This window comes from Thunnus thynnus, chromosome 4 (genome assembly GCF_963924715.1).
Source record: "Thunnus thynnus chromosome 4, fThuThy2.1, whole genome shotgun sequence".
Classification (NCBI taxonomy): domain Eukaryota; kingdom Metazoa; phylum Chordata; class Actinopteri; order Scombriformes; family Scombridae; genus Thunnus; species Thunnus thynnus.
The window spans coordinates 16,469,205-16,489,642 of NC_089520.1; the positions used below are offsets into that span (position 1 = coordinate 16,469,205).

Here is a 20,438-nt window from a genome sequence, read left to right on the forward strand (position 1 = left end):
TAACTGAAAAGAAATTAAAATTGAAAAAAAAAAAAGTTTGAAAGATTTATTTATGAAATATCAGTCAAGTGTGAAACTGAAAAATTTCTGTCTGTATTAAATATGCAAGAGTGATCACAGCACCTCAGAAATGTACTAAAAGCTTCAGTGAAGTATCCTTCCTCACCAGGATAGCCACAGACTCGTGAAAACAGGAACTTTCTGTCAGTATTCCCTCAACACATCCTGCACAGCCACTTACAAATTGCAAGTGTGAAACTGTTAAGACTTACATCCATCACATTATCTGTTGCCTAATGACCCATTGTAATTAATTAATTTATTATGAATTAAACACATCGAGCGACAAAGAAAAATACCCAAAATCAGAGTAGGATTTCAGACACTGACTCAGCACATTCTGGTGTTCAACCAGAAGTTACAAAGAGAAGTAACACAACAGACATGTCCTCAGTTGAACTTTCAAGCAAACAAAACTTCACATCTTATCCAGAGCTGAAAATTGACAGTTTAGGAAATATGTGCTGAATGTTGTTGAGTAACGACTTTAATGTGATGCAAAGTGACAGGAGCACAATTTTAAAGCCGGAGTGTCTAAAAGGCTGAGGACAGTGGAGAGAGCCTCCTACCTCCTGTCACTACTGGGTATTCATAGAGTACAGAGTGATCCCCCTGCAGCCCCCGATGACACACACACACACAAAAATACACACACACTTCAAAACATCAAAGCACATGCTTTTTTTACAGAAAAGCACTAAAAGTACATGTGAGCCAAAGCAATGTTAACATAGATGTAACGTGTGATCCAACAAAAAATGGAAATGAATGGAAAGATATGCAAGAATTTTTTTAAATAAAAATTCTTATTATCTTAGATGTAATCACCATTTGAACCACCATACAACAAATATCCCTCATGATTTTCATCATAACAATAGAAATTGTATCACAGGAAAGACCACTGCTTGAAAGTCTATTTTCCAAAGAAAAGATTCACTTCTATCCTGTCAGATAAAAGCAACAGTAACCCCGTGTGACAAGGCTACACCCCTGTGAAGTTCAAGGCTGTGCTTCTTGACACAAAACAGAGACATTAAAGTAAAACCTATTGTGTTAAAAAAAAAAACAAATGCAGAGACTAATAAATAAGACTATAACAACATTGTGAATCAGTAAGTAACCAATCATGACAATGACAAATGACACTATTTTATGTTACAATCACCATGTGGCATAATCCAGGGTGAAAATTCATACACACTACCTATTCAGACCTTTAAATAATGCTGTATTATCCACAAACAGTAATCATGACATCCAGCTGAGCTATCATATGTACAAAACAAAAACCAAACCAAAACGGGATTGTGCGATCCCTGGCAATTCCCATTTCTTGTGCCCACATTACATTTAGACTAGAACATTTTGACAAGGTGTCAAACTAGGCCAGCCAGAGACAGCTCAGAGAGGAACTGAAGAGGTCACCACTGGAAACCAAATCTGTACCACTCCAAATACCTAAACATCATCTTCCCCTCGTGTGACAAAGATTAAAGGCCCCATGAAATGAAAGTTAGAGCGTCTTTAGCTTCTGTACTGTGACATACTTCCCAGTGAAACAAAATATTTGAGTGGTGTACAGTTACAAGAGGGATTTAAATAAAATCCTTCGCATTTGATTGAACTTTTATTGGCTTAGAGTTTAGCGAGATACAGAGCTGCAGAGAGAAACAGAGCTACAGAGGACTGTTGGCTCCACGTCAGATCAGGAGGAGGACAAGGGAGAGATGAATGAATTAGACCTCAGCCACACTGTTTTGGAAATGGAAACCAAGTATTTGCCCAAACACATATCTCTTCTTATCTGTTTACATATTGCCGTTAGCTACCACGACCCAAAAACAGTGAAGTGTGGTTTTATATGACTGGTGTGTGGCTAGCTACTTGCCCAAAGTCACATTTGATTGGATGGACTTTTGTAAACACCCCTGAGTGCAAGGTGAGTCATCAAACATTTGAAACCTTACAGGAAGCGAAAAGATGGATTTCGATGTAAAAATACTCTAACACTGATTTTTAAAAAAAAATATATTTGGCATATAACAAGAGGCAAATGAACAATTAACACAGGGACAAAGGATTAAAACTGTGAAAATGTATTTTTCCATTTCATGGGGCCACTTCTGCAGCTCGCATCAGTGTAGCAAGACTGCAACGCAGTGCGCTTGAGGTAAAATAGTGGATGAACAGGTTAGACTGCAGCCCGTTCATCTGTATCCAGCTGCAGCTGTGGATACGAGTCTGCTGCTAAATTTAGCCCCTGAGTAGGGGATAGCCTGAAGAAAAACGTCACACTTGCCCAGGCTGACACACATGCTGCAGTGGTGCTGAGATTGAGAAAAATAAATATGATTACTCTTTGAAGTAGTGCAGATTTATGTTCTGACCAAATGGCTTGTGTGTCTATACCAGAGAGAAATTACGAAACTGCTGTGTGCGTGTGTGTGTGTGTGTGAGTAAGAAACAGAGAGAGAACTGTTAGGACATTAAGAAAACATTTTGGAATAGCAAAAGCAAAGAACTTAAAAAAAGACACATTCCTTCGTGCTGACAACTTGTGACAAGCTGCTATTTTAAATGTCTTCAATCACCTCTTGCTGAAGTTTCATTAGCAGACTAAGCTTAATAGAAACTGACAAATACTGCAGCCTTAGCAGAACAGCATGTTCAACAGGATAGGCGTGCTAAGAGTGATGCACGTATTATGTTCAGTGACTGCATTATGGCACTGAGTGCAGTGGGAGGCATTCGGGATGTGTGACATTCTCTATCAACTTAGTTGCTTAAGTGGAACATCTGCACCATCTAGTGGCGATCAGCTGTTAATAACAGAACAGGTTCCAGCGATCATATTATGACTGAGTCAGTGAAAGCTACCGTATATTCTTGTTATTGAAAATATATTCTACGGCTTCTCTCTCCTCTCTGTTACCCTCAGAACTTAACTGATTATTAGTAATAATGTGTTTTGAATTAGTATTTGCTGTTTTTTTTGTTGTTATGTTGAGCTAAAGATGAAAAGACAAATGTAGAATTTAAATTTTTTGTCCATTTGTTAGCTTAAACCTGCATTAGAGCTGAAATGATAGGTTGACTAATTGACTTGTGGACTGAAAGAAAAATAATCAGAAATAATTTTGATAACTGATTAATTGTTTCAGTAATTTTTCATCATCATCATCATCATTCTCTGGCTGGAGCTTCTCCAGTGTGAGGATTTGTTGCATTTCTCTTTTAAATCATTGTAAATGAAATATCTGAGTTTTGGACTGTTGGCCAGTCAAAGCCAGATATTTGATGATATCATCTTGGGTTCTGAGAAACTGTGATGGACATTTTCTCACTATGGTTTGAAATTTTTTAGACTGAACGATTAATCGAATAAATAATCAGCAGATTTATCGATTAAAAAAAAAACATTCATTGGTTGTGGCCCTAACCTGCATAAATCAATATTTTTCAGACTTACAGGAACCAAATCACTGTGTTATGAAAGTACTCATAGTGCTGAAATGACAGGAAACGCACACCAAACTTTGTAGGCGTGATGAGCGCAGATGTTTCCAGCACAGAAAGCTCTGATTAACCGACTGTACACCACCTATCCAACACCAAACGCTAGACAAAAAAAGACGGAGTAGCTGGTGAACATTAATAAGCATCTAGCTCAAAACCACATTTTTTCAGCAGTTGGTACAGAGTGAACATTAGTCTTACATTCATCAGATGTCTTTTTTTTATTATTTGACAATACAAAAACTAAATGTCATGGGCCAGTGACATGGTGTTGGCTGTTTAGTCAATTTATATAGATGTTTTTCTGCCTCCTAGCGTGAACAAGTTGATAGATACATCTTAATCTACTAAAACACAGCACTAAGTAATTGCATTACCAAAGGAATCAAAAACAAAGTTATACAAACTACAGACGGGTAAAAAAAAAAACATTTCTATTCAACTGATGCAAGATATAATGTGTCCATCAAAGCTTTCCACAATCAGCAGGAAAGGTTTACTGTACATCAACTAGAAATGTTATGGTAAAATGTAGCTCCAGGTATGAACGACTAAGTGGAGGTCATTACCATGTGTCCATTAGTGTTAAGTCATTACAGAAATCTATACTCCCCAGTCAACCTCCATACAGCTTTAACAGCAGACACACGAGGCTTCCTGTCTCGCTTCACTGAACTCAAGCTGGCTCCTTTACCCGCCGCCTACCTCTTTCAAGCGGAGGACATGGACACTAGGGAAAGTTTTCCGGTGTCCAAATGGGCATGCTGAGTGGTAGTGTTTTGTTTCAAGGATGATATGATGGAAACAGAATACACCTTTTCCTTAATTTTTAGACAATATTTTAGTCGCATTTGAGTCTTAGATTAAAGACCATTTATTGAGTCTTACTAGTACTAGTCAATTAACTTACAACTAGCGAAATGAATCCTGTGCTTTTCTAGTGATGTAACACAATGACTCCCTTAACAGCATTGAGTGTTTCAAACCCTTGGAGGTAGGTCTGAGTGGATATTTGCCAAAACAAAACAAAAAAATAAGTCTTTAAGTGTATGTGCAGAGTGGGGAGCGAGCCAAAGAGTTCAAAAGGGAGAAAAGGAAGATAAATGCAATGTAACTTTTTTCCCCCCATGTTTGTTAGAGAAGGTGATTGCACTGAAAGAATGATTAAATGCAGCTTAGTGGCAACGCCAGCCTGCCTTCCTGATCACACACCTGAAATAATGATGAGTTTGAGTCAGAGGTTGCATGTACTTGTTGACCCAATTGCAGCACTAATTACAGAATTGATACAAGAAACGATACAAGAAACAGCGGATCCTGGCAGGATTCCCTCTGTTAGATGAGCTAATTCTCCTGCGGTAAACCGATACCAATGGTTAAATACAACACTGCAAAGAAATAACATAAATCACACTTAGATTTGTTACTAGAGCCGTTAGATTAAACAGATGAAACAAAAAGGTTCTGATGAGACCAATATTTAAAGATACTGTAAGAGGCTCTCTGAGGTTTGTAAGTTAAGAACCACACATGCACCTTGCAATATTAAACTCCCTTTCTACATGCACACTTACAAAGCTGCACCCAAGCCTGTCATGGGTCAGTGACTGAGCTTTACACACGGTAACATGCCAGCCGTGGTGACATACAACACTGCCTGCAGACGACAGTAAAACTTGGTCATCCCAGACATGGTAACAGAAGCCAAGCATACCCGCGTTCTAGTGACTGAACTCGGTCAAAAACAACAGCAGCCATGCCTGTGTGTGACGAAAGCTATCCATGTCCACAACAACAACAACATCAGCTTCACAGGCCTTATTAGCCAACACAACAGCCGCTAAGCCTGCTCCACTGGCTCAACCCTTTGAACGGCAACAGTTCATAAAATAGCCTTTTTGGTTTCCTGCTGTTGTGTTGATGACACAGAAATAATGAGCAGATGTTTCAATTCTGCCTTGATAGTGCATTTCATACTTATTAGTGGTATATCTATGAATAATCTTAAAATATAGAAAACAAACTCAAATCTTGCCCTTTGACTTTTTGAACTAAAGCTTAGTGCAACAACAAATTCAAATATCAAAATATTTTTTACACAGTGATTTAATGCAGTGTCGAAGATGTGACAATATTTTGCGTATGACGGTGAAAACAACGTATCTCCAAAATATTAACTTTTTATGAGCTAAGAAAATCAGCCCTGTGACAATGCATTTTTCAGATATTCAAATGGGATTTAAAGTTGTTTATTTAGCTAAAAAATTGCATTTCCTCAACCTATAAAAAGGAAAACTTCCTTTCTTCATTTCCTTTATGTTCTGTAAGATCATTCAGTTTATCTGAAAAATTCAAAATCACCAAATCTGGGTAGACATGGTTTTCACTGACCAAAAAGGCATTCAGTATTAATTATCACTCACTTATAACATCCAAATAAACTCAGACCTATATTACAATATAATGACAGAATAAATCATACACAATATCTAATCTAATATTATCATATGTAGTATATCATATCAACATCATCCAGTTCTACTTCGACCACATAGAAAGGGGTTATTTCAGTGTGTCTTTGTAGGGCAGAATTCTCTATGAAATAAATAGGAAACCATGGTCAGGGAAGAAGGGAGAGCATCTATGTGATCAAGGGGAAAAGGAAAAGAATGTCTGAGTGAGCTTTTAAGGGGCCACGTAACTCCTTACGGAACAGTCTGTCCTTCCCATGTAGTTGGGCAAATATGCCACCGACCTAGATGATTAAAATAAAACCTGAGCCCCGGTACCTTTGTATGTGAGCAATCTGACCAGAGGACAAAGCAAGACTGTACAAATATTAACATAGAGGAGACAGATAAACAAGCTCCTCACTGTATAACTGTTTCTGGTGACATTAATCTGAATAAAATCAACAGCAAGGTAAAAAAAAAAAGTGATTTTTGAGGCCAACCAAATAACACTAATAACACCTATATGATCACACACACCTGTTCAGTAGACCCGCAAGCATCTGACCTCCTCTGGCCACAGTGCCGCTTTCACCTGCTGGTTCTCAGCCCCATCACTCTGGAGTATCTGAGTCCCTGTCTAGCTTTGCCTCTATCTTACCTGTACTTCATGCCTGTCTGATAGGACACACACTCTTCCAGGGCAAGACCATTCATCTTCAGGAAGTCTTCCATGTTCTTAATCTGAGCGGCAACTCTCTGTTCCCTGAGTCTCTGCAGCTCAGCCTGGTCGGTGGGCCGGGCCGGTGGCTGATTCAGCCCCTGGTCCGAGTGGTAGCGGTTGATCCCGCTCCGGATGCTCTCGCTGTATGACATAGACAGCATCTTGCCGCTGCTACTGCTGCTGCTCTTCCGAACACTGCTGCTTGGCGCTGCCGGTTTGGGGATCTGCAGGTTTTCAGGAGGACAGTAATTGGACTTTCGCCTGCCGGGAGCCCCCCGGGGGCCTCCAGCGTACCCTCCCGCAAACATGCCCCCCCCTCCCCCCTTCTCCTTCTCCTTCTCCTCCTCCTCCTCCTCCTCCTCGTGATGCTGAGACGACCCGTGCAGTGAGGAGCCAGAATAAAGTAGGGAGACGGACGGAGCGAGGAGCCGGCAGGGCACAGCCACTTCCTTAAATAGCACCTGCTCCCATAAAAAAAGAGCTCTCCTGCTTGGGGCAGCACACGGCCATGCATCCTGTAATCAGAGTCGCACAACATAGCCCAGCACCACCCTCCCCTGACAGGTACACAATGGCAGGGTTACACTGATAGGGAGCATTCAGGTGACTTGCTGGTGATTAAGGAGTAGGACCAAAGAGGGCACATGCTATCTAGGGAGAGGAGAAGCATTCAAACATGCACCAAGCAACAGGAGGGGACACGTTCCAGGTCTCACTTCTGATTCTGATTGGTCAAGAAGTCATCAAGAAATACATTTTCTGAGAAAGGTCTAGGACATAATTTGCATGTATCCTACTACAAAAATAACCACAACATGCCCATCTAGACTGCAAAAAAGACAAGAACAACAAGAACTAAAAGAATCACCAAACAGAGCACTACATAATATGTACTTGCCATGGATCTTTAATTTACGAGTGGGCTTTATTTCAGCTTCTGGAGCTTGGGGAATCCAAAGCAGCCATGTTTTCCATTTCAAAAAGTGTGTGTTTAAATCATTAAGTCTTCTTCCTTCTATTAAATACACACTTATTTTTGCTGAAGTTACAGGATTCCTATTTGATCCAGAGTGTCAAAGAGTGTTGTGCTGAATTGAATCAATAGAGGGCAGCACTGTGTTAGTCCCACCACCACTACAAGTATGCAATTTAATGCTGAATGCACTTGTTAGCACTGACAAAAATACCACTGTTCAGGTAAAGGCAATGTATAACATTTAGACTGCAATTTTTAATTAATACATTATGTATAAAACTCTCATTTACAAAACAATGACCATTTAAATCTAGGAATACCGTAAACAATGATAAGAGGATGGTTATTGCTGTTAAAAAAAACAACTTTGTTATAAAATGAAAACTCATGAAAACCCATAAAACATATACTTACACTATATCTCATTAAAGCATACTCCATATACAGAGTCAACATTATGCGATTATAGCCATCTTATTCATTAAATATTAAAATACAACAAAAATGATACAACAGACCAACCTGAAATTACTTAAAATAAAATTTAGCATCTCAATAAAGGCAATATTAAAGAATTACCAGAACTAAAATAAAAAATGATACTCTACAGTTTATCTTAAAATGTCTATCCTCAACAAGAATTCATTCATTTTGAGTCACAGTCTGTCTTTGCCACCATGTGAGTATAAGGAAAAGTTTTCTACAACTGGACTGAAATATGCTATAAAGTCTAAACTGTATCGATCCTTTAAAAGTCTGTTGGGTGCTACAACACTTGAACAGCACTTTCTTTGCTTATGGACAAAACAGCTCACAAAGCTACCACATCACAGACATCAAACATCCATTTCTAAGTAACTTTAAAATATAATAAACTAACATTAAATCTCACACATCTTGTGTTTCTTACAATATAAAGACTGTTAATAACACAGAGAATATCTGAAATTCTGATAAGGGATTAAAAAAAAAAAAACGTTGTCCAAACCGTTGAACCTATCATGACATCAAAATGTGCCCCTCTCGAAAAATTCTATTATTAATTTCAAATCTCATCAAAGTTCTCCAAAACAGCTGATATCTCAGGGTAGAGACCGAAGAGATAAATAAAGGAGACTCCAAGCAAGGCAGCATGCATTCACACACCCACACACTCTGCTCATCACTCAGCCAACCACTCGCACACAAAACAGACGCAAACAAACACGCTCCCGATGTGGTCGTTAGTGGCAAAAATCTTTCCTCAAACTCACCCGATTTCTTGGGGGTCGGCTCATGAGCGAGATTGCGGGGTGCCAGACTGCTCTTATAAACACATACTGCAGAGAGTGATGAAACGGGTCCACCCAAACTGGGAGTGTCTTACTAGGAAACGTCTAAACCAATTAGTGAATAAGAGAGTCCATCCCTTTCCCTCCCCTCGCCACTTGGACCCTACTCTATCACCACAACCAACACCTCTCTTCCTCCCCTCCCTGTGAGATCTCATAGAAGAAATCCATTTATGTTGTTTAGTGGCCCGTCTTGTTTCTGCTAACCACAGCAAATAATATCAGCCCTGAATTATTCACCAAAGCTTTTGCACTAAAAGCCCCTGATTGTTGTTCCACAGGAAAGAATACTAAGAGCTGGACAATAATGAGTGCCTGAGTGTTGTGTGCACATGACACACACACACACAAAAACACACACAATGTCAAGCAAACACTGTACATACACACACATACAGAAGAAGATGAACCACCAAGCACGTTCAAGTATTCTCTAACCAAGGCATTATGGAAACCACGCTGGTTAAGCACACTTGCAGCATCTCTCTGCATATCAGTGGCTTTGTGTTCAGGTCAAGGTCAGAACCAGAGTGTGTCACATAATATAGACAATGATAAAATTCATCATCTCTGACAGTTACTAAAACACTAATGGACACTTAAAATCTGTATAATTTATATAAATCTACATAACTACAGTATAATAACAGTCACTGATTTCAGACCTATTTGGAAATATTAAGTCATCAATTTCAATACATTAAAAAAAAACTGGAATCATAAAAGCACATCATCTGCCTTTGGCTACATATTTTTGGCGATCTATATTCACACACTGACTCTCTGAACCACTCAGACAACAGAAAAAAAAGTTTTTTACTTGGAGAAGCCAATCTGCACCCTCTTGTCTATCTGGTGAGCTATTTTGGCACAGCTGCTTAAAAGATATAAGACCTGTGGTGCCACTGAGAAGATGATGATTAAACGACTACTTTGAGTTGGTTTACATGATAACGGAGTCTTACAATTTAATTTACAACCCACACGGACACTACAGATGTTCCTTAGCAACAGAATTATTAGCAATTTTATAAGCTAAAACAATCCTTGAATTTGAGTTGTTCAGCTCCATTTAGTACAATGACAGTTTGTCTTGAAACCATTTGTTCTTAAGAACTGAGGAAGAACTTCACACATAAACTTAGTAATTTACTTACAGTAAGAATAGCTGACATCACCCAGTTCTGTTATATCAATCAAGCTGTGGCTTTTAAAGTAGACAGTCAAGTACAGTCATGCTTTAAGAATTTCTTTTACATTATCGGCTTTTCTGTAATCCACACACAAGAGTAATATAATGGTCAAAAGTCAACAACCTTCAATGTTGGAAAGCACTCAGTCTCCTCCTGAAATCTGTAAAATTGTTAAATGATAGCCAGAGCTGAGAGCTCTGTCATAGATATACAGAATAGCGCTGATCTACAACTCATACTGGAGAATAAAACAATATGAAACAAAAATTGTCCATCAAAATGGACAATTGTAATGACAAGATAGGGTCAAGACAAAGCAACAGCAAAACTAAATATTGTCAGCATGACTGTAAACTCATAGTCCGTCATACTGGGATGAAAAGTTCAGAGCTCATTTGCATCCTTGTAAATGGACTGTTAGCAATCATGGTTCCAATGTTGAGATGATTGAAAAGAATAAAAAATCCCTTCCCAGCATTAGCCTATTAGACTGTCAGACTCATAGACAGAAAAAAGATAGGAGGCTTAATCGATCCTACTCACGTAGGCCAGGGGAGCAGCTACTGGGACGGTTTGCACTTTAAAAAGGACAAAAATGTGCAAGGCGCCAGGATAAAAATCCGATAGTGAGCTCATTACAAGCACATCCACATAGTCAGGGGTTTTTATGGCTGAATCAGCAGAATAAGGCCTGATAAAAGTCCATAAAACATGATCCTACTGTGAAGCATAAGAAAGACTGACCATCTAAAAGCACACCACTGAAGGAGTGAGCACCAGCTACCCTACTCAAAGAGAACATCATCACGTCCCCAACACTCTTCAAAATGGTCTGGCTTTTAGAATAAGACAGATCAGGTTGGTGATCAAAAAAGGTGCTGCTTAATATAGAAATTATAAATAATGGAAGATGGCTTAATTGTGACAAAGTAAAAGAATGTGTCTACAAATCAGTTCAGCAAAAAAGCTTTAGTCACATCTTTAAGTTTAATAACTCCAACAAAAAACAACAGTGAGTGTCTCAAATGTCACTGGTAAAAAAAAAAAAAAATGATGGAAAGAAAAAATCATTTGAACTCAGACAGTTATTGTTGATTCAAAGGTTTTGTGAGCAACCTTGCAACAAAATCCATCATCACCCCTATCAGATTTAAGCTGCATAGTGCATTGCCAGCTAAATAGTAGATGATACGCGTTATCTATGCTGCAGAGGTTTATTAATGGATATATGGTTTTAAATGACAGAACAGCAAGTATCTGTAGCAAGGTTATTACAGTGAAATAAAACCTATTCTGTAAGAAGACAGATATTTAAAAAAGTCATTCTGTAGATATATTCTGTACACATTTGCATACTTTAAAAGTACTAACATAAAAGAAAATATTAAACTTTAATAATTCTGCTCAGCGGCAACAAACAGTGATGTGCAGATACAGAGAAAGACAGGTACCTGTAGAACTGCAGCTGTCGTTTGGGGCTCCCATAACGAGCGCTAAAGGCATCAGGGGGAAAAGAGGAGAAAGGAGAGCTTCAGTTAATGGAAGCAGGGAAGGAAAGAAGTTAGTAGTTGCGAACAAGTAGATGCAGACACTTATGTTACGATAAACAAATATACCATGACACAAACAAGAGCCAAAGACAAAGAACAAAATGAGTGCGAGTAAAGTAAGAGAGAATAGAAAATATAGCATCAGCAGTGGCAAACATAGACACAGCAATGTAGTATTCACACAACCATATTTGTTCAAAAATGCATGCTTTGTTTGTTGGATTAAATTATGTATTATGTAATTATGTATGCTGGAAATGTCTGAGCAATATGATATATCAACAGACCATAGCTGTAGTCTGTACTAAAACTACAGTATCCATGGAAAAGAGGAGTTATTTGCTCGGTCGAGGACTACCAATGAAAATCTTCCAGACGTCTGCACAAATCCTAAACTTTTCAAGATCTTAAAATAATAACAATTCTCTTTAAGCTTTGAAAGTACTGACTTACAAACTGATGTGCAAATGTGCATTTCATTTATATCCAGCTACCTGACCATACTACAAGATAATCAAATCAAACTAGAGGGGGTAATATGGATAAAAAAAAACCTTTTAAATTTTAAAATATAGTTACAATTTACATACACATTTCATAATTTTGTATTTTCTTTACCTTACAGGTAGCCTGTATGGTACAGGAAATGAACTACCCAAACACTAGAACTGCATTCACAGCCTTGAAATAAAGTGCATGCCAACAACATAACATGAAAATTCAGCTAATTAAGTAAAAGGAAAATGACTCATTGTACAGATCCCAGTTATAATAAAAGACTTCAAAGTGAGCACTGGAGCATACACTAAATGTCACTAATGTTGGCAAAACTGTGTATCTCCAAACCGCACCTCCAAATGTTTTTAGAGGAATCATCCTTTGTTGGCAAGAATCAAAAGAATCCATTACCTATTATTGCTCTTTTTATACAGAGAACTTGTCTCAAATGACTTGACCAGAAGTGTCAAAAGACACATATGTGTAACTTGTTGTGCAGCAAAATGTACCTTATAACAAAAGTACTAATCTCGGGGCAGTTAAAAAGCAACATGGAGCAACTGACCTTTGTGCTATAGAAGTAAATTAAAAAGGGAGCATTGTAAATTATATAATTATTGGTGCATGAAACCAAAGGTTGGACAAAGAGTAAAAATAGAAACAATCTTATTTATTCAACAGAAAGGAAAACAACAAAATAATAAACTACACAACTTCTCTTAGTGTAACCTGGGCATTATAGGGTTGTTCAGATGTCTTTAACAACTATATTTCTACCATAACAAAGGGTCCACACCATTTTTAATGATAAACTTGGAAAAGGTAGTGAAGCTCTTTACGCTTTTAGTTTAATAGGAAAGCTACACAGTGACTTAGATGAAAATTTGTGGAAGAGTAATGGATGTACACTAGAATGGCGAAAATTTGTATTGATGTGTTGTTAACAGACTAATACCCTATGCCTAAATTTCCAAACTTTAGTGACATATCACAACTCCATTCGGCAACATCACCCCATCCGCCCATAATGGAGGCAATGCGACACACACAGCCATAAAGCTGCTTGAGAGGAAGAGTGGCACAGATGCTTCTCAATGATACAAGCGGATGAGTCTCTGGCACCACATGCTGGTGAAGCTTCAGAGTGCAGGATAATGTAGGCATGGGTGTCCACACTGCTGTTGCCACGATGTTAACCCAACACACAATCAGGCAAGTGAAATTAAAATATACTGTGATATATCTGCATGTAAGTGTGTGAGAGTGTGTCACAGTTATTTGGTTCATCTGATTTGTTTACTTTGTAGAAATGCATTCAATACAAGCTGAAATGTTTTTTTGTCCTCATAAAGTTCAAGTAAAGGTTAGATAAAGGTTGAGGTTGGGCATATAAAGATTAAATTTCTATTGCATAGATGTGAGTCATTGCGATAAATCTGTAGACTAGGACACTTGCTCAACGGTGTGCTGGCTGTGCTGCTTGTTCTGTTGTTTGTTTTTCTTATATGTACCCAAGACTCCATTGAAAGTAGCATTGATACAGAGTGGATTATGCTGGTGAAAAAGTAAACTGACTCATTGATTGATATTCTCGATAGTGACATAAAAGCACGTACAGACGGGCGACAAATTAAAAGAAAAAACGGTACAGGCCTGAATGCTTGACCCCTACAGTGGGGGGATACGGTGGCTGTTATGCTGTGGGGGGCATTTTGCTGGCATGGTTTGGGTCCACTTAGAGGGAAGGGTCACTGCAAATCAATGCAAAGTTGTTCTTTGTCATCACCTTTATCCTATGATGAAACATTTCTATCCTGATGGGAGTGGTCTCTTCCAGGATGACAATGCCCAAATTCAAAGGGCACGAGGGGTCACTGAATGGTTTGATGAGTATGAAAATGATGTGAATCATATGCTATGGCCTTCGCAGTCACCACATCTCAACCCAACTGAACACTTATGGGAGATTTTGGACTGACATGTTAGACAACGCTCTGCAACACCGTCATCAAAACACCAAATGAGGGAATATCTTTTAGAAGAATGGTTTTCATTCCTCCAGAAGAGTTCCAGAAACTCCTGAGGAACACCATTCTCAAAAAGATATTGAAATCTTTCATCATAGGATAAAGGTGATCACTCAGAGCAACTTTGCATTGATTTGCAGTGAGCCTTCCCTCTAAGGGGACAAGTCGACCCAAACCATGCCAGCAAAATGCCCCCCACAGCATAACAGAGCCACCAGGTCCCCTCACTGTAGGGGTCAAGCATTCAGGCCTGTACCGGTTTTTCCTTTAATTTGTCACCCGTCTGTATGTGTATGCGACAAAAGCGCGTATATTAGACATAGAGGCAGTCTGTGCTCATTAATTCTTTTGTTGTCTGTGTTGGTTTCTTTTATTGAAAGAGTATTCCACTGATTTAGCATATTACTCCTATAACAGTGTCGGACTCATGATAGACAATTTTAAAAAAAGGATTTGTAGTTTTATTCCACGTATTCATCAAGACCTGGTGCCTACATTGCCCACAATGCAATTTGCACAGCAAGAGTTCAGTTGGAGAATCGGGGTTTGTTGCTAGTGATGGCTAAGGAAGCCTCGAAACGCTAGCCTCAAGCAGAGGTGAGGAGCGTGTTACAGAGGGCTGGTAACCTCAGTTCTCTCTAACTCCATACCCCCAGTCTTTCACCCCAACCAATATAAATCATTTATTGGTGAAACTTGTAATTAACATATGAATCCAAATAATCTGGGCTTACATGTAAATGTGTCCATCAGCAGAAATGTGTCCTTTGGGTCTATGAACTCACCTGTAGATCATGCCAGGTGAGCCAGTCTGTCGGAGGGAGAGGCGAGCAGGGGAGTCTGTGGTAGATTCAGGATACATGGAGGCAGGAGGGAGGGGGTTTGGCCAGCCTGCCGGGGGTGGTGTTCTTTCAGTGGGACCACAGGGTACAGTCTATCACCAATCAGGGCCTCTGGAAGGAAAAGAGATGATAAGTGTCAGTCGGTGATACTAATCTATATGCAGTATACCATACTATACAAGTCTCCAAAGCCCGCTCCATCCATCCCTATTCCACACCTGAGGGTTACACTGCACCTCCATTAAGATGACAGGAATTAATAACCAGCCCAACTAGTTAAACATCATTCTCAGTCAGCCCTCAGAGAAAAAAGGAGGAAGTCTTGGTTCACATAGATAGAGCCATTCTTAGTCATGATATGTTTCATGGATTCATGTTAACTATCTGAAATCCATCAAGCATATGTGGTGATCAGGGTAGGAAATTAGCACCAGCCACCAGCCAAATGCTGGTAAAATATGAACGTGGCTGGTAGATTTCAGGCACAAAAAAAGATTTACTATTGAGTGGCTGATGAATTTGAACATTTATCTGTCAGTGGCTGGTAGATGTTCACATTTTTAAAAAAATGTCCCACCCTGGTGGTGATTATCATCAAGGAGGCAATCCAGAGTGTTTATCAAGTTTCGCTGATCAGAAAAATTTGAACTCATCATTGGCTATATGCTGTCTGCAACTCTAGCACTGAGATCACTGTTTTAGCAAGGATTGTGGTCCTAAAACACCATTTTATCCCATTTATCCTTAGAAAGAGATCAAGGGGATGATAAACAGTAAATCGACTGCACTTATATAGCGCTTTTCTAGTCTTATCAACCACTCAAAGCATTCTACAATACATGCCAACATTCACCCATTCACACACACACATTCATACACTGATAGCAGGGACTGCCATGCAAGGTGCCAACCTGCTCATCAGGAGTGATACAGCGCTTCCTATCCACAGTATCCCACAATATTTCTATGCTCACCCATTCACACACACACTGATGGCACAGCTATTGGGAATTTGGGGTTCAGTATCTTGCCCAAGGACACTTCAACATGCAAATTGGAGGAGCCGGGGATCGAACCACCAGCCTATTTATTGGTGGATGACCTGCTCTACCTCCTGAGCCACAGCCGCCTCGTAAGATAACAACATGTTATATGCCGGAGAACATCTCATATTAACTGACCAAACTTTCCACCACGACCTCATGTGACCACTGACACCAACAGACTGAAAATATCGAACATATTTGATGATGATCAACACATCCAAAAGAAATCAGGAGCACAAGACAGTAATTAAACAATGGCACGCCAAACCTTTCACAGCAGCGGGCAAACAGGTCAATAATGGAATTACCAAATGGCATACCGGTTTGATCAGTGGCCACTTGTCTGAAAGCAAGGTGGATCTCAAGCCTTTTTCAAGCAAAACATAGTCCTACTTTAGTGTAGGATATAGTGACAGTAATTACAGCAAAGACAAAAAGTCCATTAGCTAACCTCATATGGGACTGTTCCCTATCTGCCAAAATTTCAAATGTTGCAAGATTGCAGATTACCAAAAGACTATCCAATAAAAGTGTCACTTGTAAGCCACATGTCACTTTTGTTTTGATCTTGGTATGCTTGTAATTAAGAAGTGAACCCAAATATAAAACTATATTTAGTAAAATAAAAAATAAACTTGAAAACTATAATCAGAGGAGGAGTAGGTGAATTTATTTGACATTCTATCACGTTTTTCAAAGGACTACTACATATTTCTGCCACTAGATGGAGTCATGTCCTCACTCCGCGGACATGAGCTGAATGAATAAACCATCAGACCTATGTAACATCTGTAGTTTCCAACAGCTGTGAGTTAAGAGATTTTAACATCTTAACACTAAAGGCTACAAATACTAGTTTGGAATAATCAGAACCAACTATTCAGACAAAAGAATAATCAAATCACAACACAGAAAAACACCTATTTACCTTCAAATGCAGTAAAAAGCCAGGCAGGGACAACAAGCAGCACACATTAATACGTATGATCCTGTTTCTACTTCATTATCTTATGGCTACAGTGTACCTATGTGTGTGCACAGCAGCAAACCATGGCTGATGCACTGCATAGGGCGACATGATTCTATGAATAATTCAAAGTGTCTGCCCAAGAAACAGGCCACTGCTGTAGAGAGGGCTACAGCAAGAGAGCTGGGCATCAGTGAGGGTTAGGTGGGCGGTTAGGTATACACAGATGCCATTAGCACGCATTTAAAATACCTCATCAGACCATTACAAGTCAATACCATGGCCTGGGAGGGAGGGGAGTGGCACTGCTGATGTTTTAGCCCAGTTTACTGTAGTGGATAAAATAAAACGAGGAGAACAGCAGAGAGAGTGGCATCTATGTCACCCTGACAAAGCCATGAGCTGAGCAGCCCGTGCTACCCTATTTCACCAGTGGCTGCACTCATGTGAGTCATGGCTCATAACCGACATCGTAATGACAACATGAAGGTGACTTTCTCCTCCCATCAATTTCCCAGGCAGCGAATAAGGTGTCCCCGTGTTCCCAAGGACTCATTTAACGCTCCCTGCCCATTCATTTCAATCATGCCACAATGGGACAGCGGTCATCCCTGCTATCAGGTGATGATGATGCCATGACCCTGATGGATAAAAGGCATAGTAGTAGATTTACGACACAGCACAGCAAAGTCCTCCTGAATTATCTGTCATTGATGTGAATCAGAGGATGCAGGGGGTTTGGTGCAGGGATATCACAGCGTACTTTCTAGCAGGCTGAACAATCATTTGATTGTAATGGGATTTTACGTTTTAGCCTGATGTGTGAAACCAGAATGACTGAAACTGCCAACAGCTAACTGATCTGTTGTGCAAATATGTTCTTGTTTCAGGAAGTTTGCTATTGGCAAGGTTAGGACTGTGTCCTAAAAAGCCTATGAAACAGTGTGGATGTTGGTGAGATATATCAGTATCAAAATAATATTACGCATTTACCTTGATGACGATACAATGATGACAATATTTCAAATAAACTTGCAGACATGAGCAAACTTAGGTTGGTCAGTGACTCCTAGTGTCTGTATCACAATTTTTTTTTGTCGAGCTCTAAGTAATATAATATTGTACTTGATAATAAGGCACAAGTATGATTTTAAAATATAATTATATTGTAACATAAGTGTGAACAGGGACAGCTGTGTAAAATTTAGGAACAACTGTTTTGGCCTTTCAGCTATTAAGTGCTCATTGATTTCCAGAACCATAGGTGAGCAAGCACATGCTCAGGATTTAGATGAGTAAGTCCCACAAGGACAGCAACCATAGTTGTTTGGAAGTACATTTCACCTTAGGTAAAATACAACAATAAACAAGAAATCATTTTCTGCAAATTGTGCAGAAAGGAAATTAACAGGGATAGAGATGGAAATGTGCTGACTAGCAAGGAGAGTGTGCTGAGAAGGTGGAAGGAGTACTTTGAGGGGCTGATGAATTAAGAAAATGAGAGAAAGAGAAGGTTGGATGATGTCGGGACAGTGACTCAGGAAGTACGGTGGATTAGCAAGGAGGAAGTGAGGGCAGCTATGAAGAGGATGAAGAGTGGAAAGGCGGTTGGTCCAGATAACATACCTGTGGAAGCATGGAGATGTTTAAGAGAGATGGCAGTGGAGTTCTCAACTAGATTGTTTAACACAATCTTGGAAAGTGAGAGGATGCCTGACGAGTGGAGTACTGGTACCGATTTTCAAGAATAAGGGTGGTGTGCAGAGCTGTAGTAACTATAGAAGTTTAAAGTTGATCAGCCACAGCATGAAGTTATGGGAAAGAATAGTGGAAGCTAGGTTAACAGGAGAGGTGATGATGAGTGAGCAGGAGTATGGTTTCATGCCAGGAAAGAGCACTACAGATGCAATGTTTGCTTTGAGAATGCTGATGGAGAAGTATAGAGAAGGTCAGAAGGAGTTGCATTGTGTCTTTGCAGATCTAAATAAAGCATATGACAGGGTGCCAAGAGAGGAGGTGTGGTATAGTATGACGAGTTGCAGAGAAGTATGTAAGAGTGGTGCAGGATATGTATGAGGGCAATGTGACAGCAGTGAGCTGTGCGGTTGGGGTGACAGATGGGTTCAAGGTGGAGGTGGGATTACATCAAGGATCGGCTCTGAGCCCTTTCTTGTTTGCAATGGTGATGGACAGGTTGAAGGATGAGATCAGACAGGAGTCTCCCTGGGCTATGATGTTCACGGATGACATTGTGATCTGTAGTGAGAGTAGCGAGCAGGTTGAGGAGAGCCTGGAGAGGTGGAGGTATACACTGGAGAGAAGAGGAATGAAGCTCATTAGGAGCAAGATGGAATATATGTGCGTGAATGGGAGGGAGGACGGCGGAATGGTGAGGATGCAAGGAGTAGAGATGGCGAAGGTGGATGAGTTTAAATACTTGGGGTCAACTGTTCAAAGTAACAGGGAGTGCAGAGGAGAGGTGAAGAAGAGAGTGCAGGCAGGGTGGAGTGGGTGGAGAAGAGTATCAGGAGAGTCTCGAGTGCTACTGGTTTCGCCAAATGAAAAATCTACCTGCATTTGGTGCTTGGCAATACTTTATTTCAATGAAATGTGACACAAAAAGGCAACTTAATATTTTGGCTGGTAAAAAATATGCTTGGCCAGTGGGTTTTTTCCATCTACCAGTTCCCTGGACAGGTGAGTCAAAAAGTTAATTTCGGACACTGCATATAAGCATAATTGCCCTCAAGTACATTTGGAATCAGACAGTCCAACTAGTTAAGTGAAACCAAACACTTTGCCCAAACCAGCAAGTTATTCACACAGACAATCACTGCCTCATCATTTGCCAGCAGCACAACTTACACAAAAAAGAAAACTGGGGAGGAAAACTACAGAAAAAAATCACATTCAGCAAAATAAGGACACAACATCAATCTAAACTAAAGACACCAGTGATTTCAACCGGCTACAGTGACACTAAACTTCACCACAACATACAACTCATACATATTTGTGTTGAATGGTAATTAGTTTTGCAAAACAGGTGCAGTTGAGTAATTTTAAAACGTTTTAAAGTAATGTAGCTTTTATCAGTAATTATTAATCATGCAAACTCTTATATTAGGTATAAATAGCACTGATTGGCCAACACCCGGATTTTAGAGCAAAGACCAGCCCTGTTACACCACAAAAACAAAATCCTACAGTGAAGCGCTTTTGAAGTGAACAGTGGAGTGGAACCTGACCTGTCCA

At 39.6% G+C, this 20,438-nt stretch overlaps 1 protein-coding gene across 5 annotated transcripts in view; it reads right to left on the reverse strand.

Annotated features, from left to right (window-relative positions):
* The window catches only part of kcnab2a (potassium voltage-gated channel subfamily A regulatory beta subunit 2a), a 94,878-nt gene that overhangs the window by 37,105 nt on the left and 37,335 nt on the right, over positions 1-20,438 (reverse strand). For 2 of the 5 annotated variants that reach the window (XM_067586946.1, XM_067586947.1), the window contains exons 2-3: positions 15,114-15,281; positions 11,705-11,746 (exon numbers count right to left, since the gene is read on the reverse strand). In XM_067586946.1, coding sequence (XP_067443047.1) covers positions 11,705-11,746; positions 15,114-15,190 — 119 coding nt within the window. In that variant the 5' untranslated portion in view covers positions 15,191-15,281. Of the gene's footprint in view, positions 1-6,690; positions 6,971-11,704; positions 11,747-15,113; positions 15,282-20,438 lie in introns of those variants that run through there. The other 3 variants (XM_067586949.1, XM_067586944.1, XM_067586950.1) reach the window with 3 other exon arrangements.